General features: G+C 41.5%; 2 protein-coding genes across 6 annotated transcripts in view; one reads left to right on the forward strand and one right to left on the reverse strand.

The window, feature by feature from the left end:
• The window catches only part of xrn2 (5'-3' exoribonuclease 2), a 33,616-nt gene extending 27,491 nt beyond the window's left edge, over window positions 1-6,125 (forward strand). For 2 of the 3 annotated variants that reach the window (XM_029462781.1, XM_029462783.1), the window contains 3 exons: window positions 1,578-1,638; window positions 4,137-4,347; window positions 5,791-6,125. In XM_029462781.1, coding sequence (XP_029318641.1) covers window positions 1,578-1,638; window positions 4,137-4,347; window positions 5,791-5,856 — 338 coding nt within the window. In that variant the 3' untranslated portion in view covers window positions 5,857-6,125. The remainder of the gene's footprint in view (window positions 1-1,577; window positions 1,639-4,136; window positions 4,348-5,790) is intronic. The other variant, XM_029462782.1, reaches the window with a different exon arrangement.
• A 259-nt stretch (window positions 6,126-6,384) lies between these two features.
• On the reverse strand, window positions 6,385-8,836 carry nkx2.4b (NK2 homeobox 4b). Of its 3 annotated transcripts, none has more exons than XM_029462786.1 (3): window positions 8,492-8,836; window positions 8,162-8,359; window positions 6,385-7,599 (listed from the first exon to the last, which is right to left on the reverse strand). In XM_029462786.1, exons 1-3 carry the CDS (start codon window positions 8,646-8,648, stop codon window positions 6,944-6,946), a joined length of 1,011 nt encoding a protein of 336 aa, XP_029318646.1. In that variant the 5' UTR covers window positions 8,649-8,836; the 3' UTR covers window positions 6,385-6,943. The 3 variants fall into 3 exon arrangements, with proteins under 3 accessions (XP_029318646.1, XP_029318645.1, XP_029318644.1); XM_029462785.1 differs by having other exon boundaries at window positions 8,162-8,362; XM_029462784.1 differs by having other exon boundaries at window positions 8,162-8,836.
• Window positions 8,837-9,852: the final 1,016 nt, after the last annotated feature.

Raw genomic sequence — 9,852 nt, forward strand, 5'->3', positions numbered from 1 at the left:
AGAATGCACATCATGTTGGAAACGAACTATAGAGGATTTACAGATTTCTAACTGGCTGTGGATTATATAACGGTATTATATCAATATTGTGATATGGTATAAGATGACTTTTCGTGGTTACGGCTGCTTTACACAGTCGACAGTAAAGTGATGAAATATTCTGTTTACCGAACGGTTTATTTGCCTTCATCCACTTTATATCCACATTACTGGTGAGTAATGATCAGATCAATAGTCTCCATGTCGCCCGGCTTTACTTTGTACGTCGTACAAATGTCAAATCAGTTGTTTGAGCTTTAAAAGGTTCAAACATGCAGACCGTCGTGGAGACTTGAGCGTCGACAGCGAGCTGCTCTGTCGGGCTGTACAGGGGGCTTTGAGCTCAATGCTAACATCTGCATGCTAACATGTTGTTTAGCAGGTGAAATGTTTTCTGGGTTTATTATGTTAGTTTAGCTTGTTAGCATAGTTAGCACTGAACACAAAGCACAGCTGACACTGACGGGACATCATTTGGTCATAAACCAAAGTGTTGGGCTGAAGCAGCTCAGTCCCAGGGTTGCCGGTTCAAGTCCCCACACGCACCAAGTAAAGATTGTGGACTGGTAGCTGGAGAGGTGCCAGTCCACTTCCTCGTGCCCTTGAGCAAAGAACCAAACTGCTCGTGGAGCCTCCTTGCTCTGACGTGTGCGTGTGTGTGTGTGTGAGAATAATGTTTTCCATTTGTCCTGATGAAGCTAAATGAAGAGTTGTTTTGTTCCCGACCTGAGTGTTGTGCTCGGGTCAACACGGGACCCGGCGTGCGTGATGTATATGTTCTGATGAACCTGCAGCTCTAATATCGACACTCGCTATCGACTTCATGTTTTTACGGCGACTTCTCCCCAGGTTTGTAAATGTGAGCCTCCGGGTGCTTTCCATGGCACCCTTCACCCACCCTGAGCCGAGCCACTCAGCCGGCCCGCCCCGATAAACAAACAAGTCCGCAGGCTCGCAGCTGGTCATCGCCTTGGCAACAGCGAATCTGGAAGAAGCAGTTAGCTCCTTTTTTTTCTAAAGTGTGTCTTTGTGAAGGGCTCGCAGCGATGGAGCCCGGGTACTTGAGGTGTCCACAATGCTGCCGGCTGAATGCTTATTTCATTTTCTGAACAAAACATGCAAATGTGGCTCTCCCTCGCCCCCCCACACCCCCCACCCTATAGAGCCGCTGCCATTCGACGTTTTAAAGACTTTAAGTTCTTATCATGACGACTGTTTCGTTCTGTGTCTATGACAGAAATGAAATAGTTGATATATTTGGTTAAATGGTGTCGGTTTAACGTTTTCTCTTCCAAACAATAAAATTGGAGGATTTTCTCAGTTTTACTGAATTTCCTCTTTTCGTTCTGGGATCTGTTGAGTTTTTAAAGTGTCGCATGTTGAAGTTAAACCTGCTGCTTTCATTTTGTATAAAAAGGTCACATTTAGGCTGAATTGTCGTCCTGAGTCTCCCCCCCCCCCCCCCTTTGCTTCTTCCAACGCTTCAGACTGAGCTCTGCAGAACCTCTTCTGAACATGTCGTCTTTTGTTCTCTGCAGATTCCAGGCAGAACAGTTTGCTGGGAACGCCCCCCTCCTACCACCAGCCCCAGTACCCGAGGTGAGTCGGCCCGTTTGGTCTGCTGGGTTTTTGTGAATCTGGGTTTTCTGGAAAGTAAAGTTGATGACTGCCGTGTTGGAGCTGTGCTTCAACTGCTCCGAGGGTTTGGATATAAACACTGATACAAATAGGATTTAGTGTTTTGTTAAACCGTCAGCGAAGTTTAGATTTTGTAACATTAAGAGTTTAGAGAATATTCTTATCTTTTTACAATCATGAAACATGTGAAGCCTTTCTACACCAGCGCATGGCCTTCCTCCGTCGGGGGTTTTGCTGCTGAATTAAGATTTCTAAAACTAATTTCTCTCGAGGAGGTTTGTGCAACTTAATGAGGCATCACTAATGCTGCTGGAGGCGGCGGCGTTCTGTGCCGCCGCCGCTGCACAGTCCTGCTATTGATCCTGGCTGCAGACCCTCTCAGAAGTCCTAATCAGGTTCTCCAGTTCAACTTTTCAAGCCCATTGTGGCTCCGTGTCACCTGGGGTCAGTAGTTATTAGCGGCGACTGAACACAGTTTCTTTAACTACTCAGGACCGGACCAAATGAAATGCAGGAGGAACTTTGAGGAGGGGGGATTATCGGGTGTGACATGGTTCAGTAATGAGGGATGGGGCTGCTGCTCTTAGTTTCTTCTCTCCTCATTGTTACTTAAAAGAGACTTTTTAATATCACTGTTGCATTGACGCATTGTCCGCCGGCGGTTTGGAGGGCCGTGGCGTGCCGACTCTACGCTCGGTCCCACGGAGGCCATGCGGGACGCCTCATTTCAGGGATGAAGGTGATCCGAGCCGTATGTGAATATGGTTCATTTCATACTCTGGTCTTTCATGTGCATCTTTGCAAAGTCATCTGAGAGGAGAGGACGTTTTATCTCCTCGAGAGCGCGATCCCTCGCTAAACGCCAGTCGATGGGGATTTCAAGGGAGGTCACTTCAAAGCCGAGTCGAAGGCCGCCTCATCAGAAGCTCCAGCATTTTATCTGATGGATAAATACATTTAAAATATTAAGTGATTTTAACATCAACACTCGGAGTCAAACACTTCCTGTTTCCAGTTTAAACTGCGACTCTCAGATTAATAAAAACAGTCCAGTTTACAAACTGTCTGCAAATATCTTTTACCAACCAAACGTCCAAAAACAGATCCCGTTTCAAACTTTAGAGAAGCTGTGAGATCTTTCATTGAAGAACCAAAACATGAAGATGTTTGGAGCTTTTTGACGGAACAGATGAATCTATCATAATAGTTGCTGGTTATATATAGTTTATAGTTTATTCTTCACTTATTTTTATGTCAGCTTGTTTAAAATACTGAAGACGGGCTTGTTTTACTGCATGGAACCACATGTTTCTACTTTCAAACAATAGTATTCAGAGAAATAATTTGGTTCCAGAACTCGTGTATAATGACACTCTGTAATATATAAATATATAATAAAACCCTGTAATATATATAAATTATAATAAAACCCTGTAATATATATAAATTATAATAAAACCCTGTAATATATAAATGTATAATAAAACCCTGTAATATATAAATATATAATAAAGCCCTGTAATATATAAATATATAATAAAACCCTGTAATATATATAAATTATAATAAAACCCTGTAATATATATAAATTATAATAAAACCCTGTAATATATAAATATATAATAAAACCCTGTAATATATAAATGTATAATAAAACCCTGTAATATATAAATGTATAATAAACCCTGTAATATATAAATATATAATAAAACCCTGTAATGTATAAATATATAATAAAACCCTGTAATATATATAAATTATAATAAAACCCTGTAATATATATAAATTATAATAAAACCCTGTAATATATAAATGTATAATAAAACCCTGTAATATATAAATATATAATAAAGCCCTGTAATATATAAATATATAATAAAACCCTGTAATATATAAATATATAATAAAACCCTGTAAAATATATATATATATATATATATATATATATATATATATATATATATATATATATATAAATAAATAAATAAATAAATAAATAAATAAATAAATAAATAAATAAAATAAAGCCCTGTAATATATAAATATATAATAAAGCAAGCTGTCTCTGGTTTTGATTCGTGCTCTCTGTACTTTATTCCACGCTGGATAAACTGTTCAGCCACTAAAGAGCGGCGCTCTTTGAGTAAAAGCTTCATGGGAAATTAAATAAAAGGCGATGATGTCAACATGCTGTAACACTTTAAAATGGCCTCGTCCTTGTGCGTTAACCTGCGGGAGCGAGTTTCTGAGATTACCTGAACATGCTGATGTAATGCACTATTGTTTCGTGTGAAGTGTTGCACTGCAGTAACAGATTATGGGATGTTTTGAATTTCCACTGCAGGTACTTCTTATTCTTCCAAGGTCTTTATATCCACTTCACACAGAAACAACTCTTAGAAGATATGTACTGAGACCTTAGAAGTACTTAACCAGGTGTGTTGTGTTGGTGTCTCCAGGCAGCAGCAGCAGCAGCAGCGGCAGCAGCAGCAGCAGTACGGGGGCAGCGGGGGTCACGGTTGGAATCGGGCTACGCAGTCGCAGCCGTCGGCGTACCAGCAGAACATGAGCCGTGGACAGGCAGGACAAGGAGCACAGGGCAGGGCGGCGCCAGGCGGCTACCAACAGCGCTACGATGACCGCAGGGACAACCGGGGTGGGCAGCATCAGGTAACGCTGCACGTTCTTCTGACTGGAGGCGGAGTTACAGTCCCGTCTCCAGCTTTGTAGCAGGTTGTAGATAAAAGCTTGACGCAGTAAAACATCGTTAAACTTTTATTTGTTCCCGTAAGTGAAATATTCAATTTCAATTTTCTAAACTTTGCCAGAAGAACAAATCTGAATAAAGTTTTTATATTTTATTTAAAGTCTTAAAGCATCGGATTCATTAATAAAACCTTAATTGGTTAAAATGTCTTAAAAGATCTTTCAGTCTTAAAAATGAAGTAGGATTTTAAGAGTCAATCTTTTGTCACGTTGAATTATAAAATCTCTTTCCCAAAAGCTTCTCTCGTGAAGATCTGAAACGCTGGAAGGTTGCACGTAAAATGAGTCGTCGTTCTGCGCTGTAGGAACCGTAAACGTAGCGTTCCCTGCTTCGTCATATCTGCACACACGCAGAGCTCCACGCGGCCTCAGACTGAAGCCGTGCGCTCACAAAGTGTCTGTTCCTCAAACCACGAGGAACTCTGAGACGTTCACATGTTGAACCTTTCTGTATCTGAGCATCAGTGAAAATAAAACCAATTCATATGAAAGACGTTTAATAAACACAATATTTGAAAAGAAATCCTGACTATTGATCAAAGTGTGATTCTATGAGATAACAATAACACATAAAAAGTAGATGTTTGCAGAACTTAAGAAGATAACGTCAGTTTACAACAATCAGAACAAATATTGTGGTTTTTCGTCTTTGGGCACAAATGAGAAATAAAAGTTCAGTCTGACTCATGAAGCCTTCTGATTGGCTGCTGAACTTCCTCCCACTTCACTGCTTTATTAAAATAAACTCTTTGAAGTGTTTGTGACTTTTAGGAAACATTTTGTTCGCAAATCTTAATTTCTAATCTCTTTACATTCTTGATTAATTTATTCTGAGTTGGATTTTACTTTGTTTTAAAGTCTGAATGGTCTAAAAAAAGGAAATGTTTCCAGTTAATTGGGGAAAAGTTAAATCGTCAGGAGACTTTGAAAATACTTTAATTAAAATCTTATAACATCGTCACGTGAGACGTTTGTCTGTCGATCATAAATTAAAAGATTAACTTGTTTCCATTTATCATAAAATGTTTCCTTGATATGTTCTTGACTTTCATGAAACTCTTTAAGCTGAACTTTAACACATTTACACAGTTTTTATAAATATGTTTAAAGTTTTCAGTTTTTAAAACCTAAATGTATTAAAGAGTCGTTCACTCGTAACTTCAGATGTTTGCAGATCGTTCATATTAAAGATCGTTTATTTTACTTTGACCCAATTTTAATTAAATGAAATGAAACCGTTTTAAATCTCTGGATTTGAAGATGGATCAAACCTTAAAGACGAACTTATAATAAAGATTTAGAATCTTCTCATGAACTTGTTGTAACTTGTTGTATTCTGTGTTTCAGGGCTACGGCGGCGCCGGCCGAGGTTACCCTGCTCCCCCCGCCTCCAGGAGATATGAATGGAATTAAACTCAAAGTAATGTTGGACTTTGGGACTGTGTGTGGGGGGGGGGGGGGGCACTGTTTTTAGGGGAGAAACGTCACAATTGTCTTCTTGAACAATTAAATTTGTTTTTTTCTTTTTATTCTACTTACAACAAAAAAAAAATTGTTATGTAACTTGTGATTTTTAAGACGAACTGCCTGTAAAACAAATACAAGTGTGTCAAGGACGAAGTGTCCAATGTGTTCATTCTTTATCTCCCCGGGGGGGGGGGGTGAATAAAAGAATAACTGATGTTGGGCTTATATTCATCTGAGGGACATTTACTCTTAAACAGCAACACTTAGAACTCGCACCTCCCGAGTTGAGCTTTCGTTATGAAAAGTGATGTTTTAGATTCAGCTGCAGATTATTTGACGCATTTTGAAACTCTTTGGCTGAAACGGGACAAACAGCGCGTTTCTATCCACATCCCGCGTGTGTCCCGCACTTATCCCGCACATCACAATAACACCGTTTTAAACATGTTTGCTTGAGGCTCGACAAATAAACATTGAAATGTCCAAAATGAAAATATCATTTATTCAATACTGGAAACAAATTGTGACAGAAGATTTTACTGATTTTACTTCCAATGAAAATATTTCTCTTCGTTTAATTCCGAACCGAGAAACTGCGGAATAATGTTTCCATCCGGCCTCTATTGCTTCACTTTGTATTAACTTTATATATAAACCTGCAATAATTTAATTTGACGTGTAAATGAATGGGAAGCACAGTGCGCGTGCCTCATCCTGAATCCCCTTAAATTCCGATGTTAAGGTTGAAACGCAGCAGCAGTCACATGTCGTTACAAAAACAGACTTAACAAATATGAAGAGGAAGAAAATACATATTTAACATTCAGTCCGAGGCTCTATTATACTGTTTATTGTTGCACCTTATTGCTCATAACCACGGAGTGTCTTTTGAGTCTCTGTGTGCGTAAAGAAACCAGAACGTTACGCGCGGAAAGTTGGTGCTTGTTTTGTCCTCGAGCCGGTTCTCTCAAAATATCCAACCCGGGAATGATGCCCCACAGGCCCGCTCGTGTCTGTCCGCCTCCCGGTGTCCCTACCAAGTCCTCCCGTACAGTAAATTGGAGCCGATCATGCTGTTTGTGTACTCGATTAGCGCCGCGTCCGTCTGCGTCATGTTGATCTGACCGTGCAGGCCGAGCGGCGGACTTTGGGACAAATCCTCCAGCTCCTCCGTGGACGACAGCTGGTTCACCTGCTGCTGCGGGGTCGCAGTCATGATCTCCACCGAGCTCCTCTGTGGGTTTCCGTGGCTGGAGTCGTCCCGGCAGCTTTTACCGTTCTTGCTGAGAACCGGGGACACGGAGGAGGAGCGGTGGCTCGTCGCGCACAGACCCGCAGCGCTTCCTCCTCCGCCGCCGCCGCTCCCGTCCTGCTGCAGCGGCTGCCCGGTCTTGTCTTTGGACTGCCGCTTCAGCTTGTAGCGGTGGTTCTGGAACCAGATCTTGACCTGATTCGGGCTGAGGTGGATCAGCCCGGCCAGGTGCTCCCGCTCCGGCGCGGACAGGTACTTCTGCTGCTTGAAGCGCCGCTCCAGCTCGTACACCTGCGCCTGTGAGAAGAGCACGCGCCGCTTCCTCCGCGGCGCGGAGTGCAGCGACACCATAGACTTGGCGCTGGAGTCCATCCCGGCCAAACTGCCCACCATGCCGGACATGTTCATCCCGGCGGGGGGGCCCATGAATCTGGAAACTTAGCCAAGAAATGATCAACGTTTGAATAAATAAAGGGGAGAAAGAAAACATAATTAATCACGTCCTTAAATGTATCTTGATTAATGTAATGGCTTGTTTTTAAATAAGTTAATTTTATTAGACTAACATTTAAGAAAAATAAAATTAAAAAAGCCTAAAGTTTAGTGGTAAACAAGTTAACATCTTTTAAACTTCTGATTAATGTTAGTATTATATCCTGTTATCGAAGCTGTTATTACTGAATACATTAAGTTTATTTAAAAAGGGAAAACCTAAAGTCACGTGTTCCGATGTTTTAATGTTCTATATGATTAGAAATGACAAGTTATTAAATCCACAGAATCTTTAAATGACGACAAACTTTTCTAATTAAAGGCAATAATTAAATGGTGACTGTCTGCTTCAGGTGCTCGTGGAGATGAAATAGTAGAAATGTTTGGGCCTTAAAATAAAGGCCCATTTAATCTCCTGTTGGGACACATTTTTAGGAACATTTCTCCTTTTGAAAACTTCTCCGATTTAAAACTAAAGAATAAAGTTTTATTTGAAGCTGCTCTTACTTGTCGGGTATCTGGGCTCCGGGTTGCTGTACCACGCCGCTGCCGCCCCCCCGCTCCTCACCGTGTCCTGGTAGGACGGCAGGTCTCCGACGTTCCCGATGCCGCCGTTGCAGAATCCTCCGACGGCCCCGGAGAACTGCGGCACTCCGTGGGGAACATGGTGATGGTAGGGCCCGCCGGGTCCCAGGGCGGCTGCTGCTGCTGAGGAAGAGGAGGAGGATGAGGATGAAGAGGAGGACATGTGGTGATGGTGATGGTGGTGGTGGTGATGATGGAGATGAGGCGACTGATGCTGCTGCTGCGCCTGGTGGTGTAGATGGTGCTGCGTACCGGGCTGAGAGACTTGCGGCTGCCGGTAGGCGCCCAGCTGGGACCCGAGGCTCCCCGCTGCGGCTTCCATACCTCCAAACCTCCGGTAGCTGTCCTCCATCGGGCTCAAAATGTCGCTGACTGAGAAGGGGGTGGAGTGCTTCGGGCTGAAGGACATGGTGCGGTGGACACCCCGTGCTCTGCCTGGATGTGGTCGGGTCTGTCCGGGAGACTCTCTGCCTGCGTCCCCCTCCCTCCCTCCGGCTTCGTGCTGCTTCTGTGTCCCTGGGAAGAAGTCCAGCTGATCGGCTGCAGGAGGAGACGAGTTGCCCTTATCCCGCCGGACTCAACACATGGAGGGGCGGAGCGACTCGGACACATCAGCCAACAATGGCAGTTGACATTACAGAGGTAAGTGGAGAAAATGGTTTGGACCTACTTTCTCCTTCTTCTGCGGATGCTGTTTGCTTTCTGAGGTTTGACCCAAACAAAAACGCGGATGCACAAATTCCCAAAGTCTCAGACGAGCTTCACTTTCCTGTGAATTCATACATGATGAATGTAATCCTATTTAATAAGTAACGGTGATCCCTGAACTGCGAGCTGGAGACACTTATTAATATTATAGTATTAAGCAGCTAAACATTTGAGTATTTACATTTTGGGATCATTCGTTGTTTGGAAAAGCAAGTTCATGTTCAGACTAACAGAACTTTACGGTTTCATGTTGACCAATTTATAGCTCCGGTCTGTTTGTGCGCGTGTCGTCTCCGGTTCATCTCCAATTACGCACGAATGGAAGTGAATGAAAGCTGCAGATACGTTTTCTACATCACTTTACGCGAAGTGAGATTGTCATTAATTATTATTTGTATTTTGTTGAGTTTTTAGTGATTGAAGTCTTTAAAACTCGACAGTAGATATTAAAAGTGTTGTTCTCTTTAACACATTGACTGCTGTTAATGTATATATGATACAAAGTTTGTTTTTATCTTCACTAATTGTGAAGATAAAAGTCTTAAAAACATTTTAATTCAACTTTCTTAATGTTCTGATTTAGTTTTCGTCCATTTATTACCTTGAATTTCAGTTATTTTGTCACAAGTATTTTAAAATTGCTGAAAAAACAAATGTATTTATTATTTGGCCTGTTTATTTATTTCACGTGCCATTAAAGTCTGTTTGTTTACTTAACCACAGAAACTTTATTCATTTATGATCATATTTAATGTTTCTTTATTATATTTGTATATCTTGATTCTTTATTTATAAAAAGTGATGATCAGAAGTTTATTGATCCTCAGAAACATTAAAGAGTTTTAATCTTTCTGCAGGATTTAAACTTTGAATGCAGTTTTTTACTTTGAATTAATTTAATTAAA

Source organism: Cottoperca gobio, chromosome 24 (assembly GCF_900634415.1).
Source record: "Cottoperca gobio chromosome 24, fCotGob3.1, whole genome shotgun sequence".
Classification (NCBI taxonomy): Eukaryota; Metazoa; Chordata; class Actinopteri; order Perciformes; family Bovichtidae; genus Cottoperca; species Cottoperca gobio.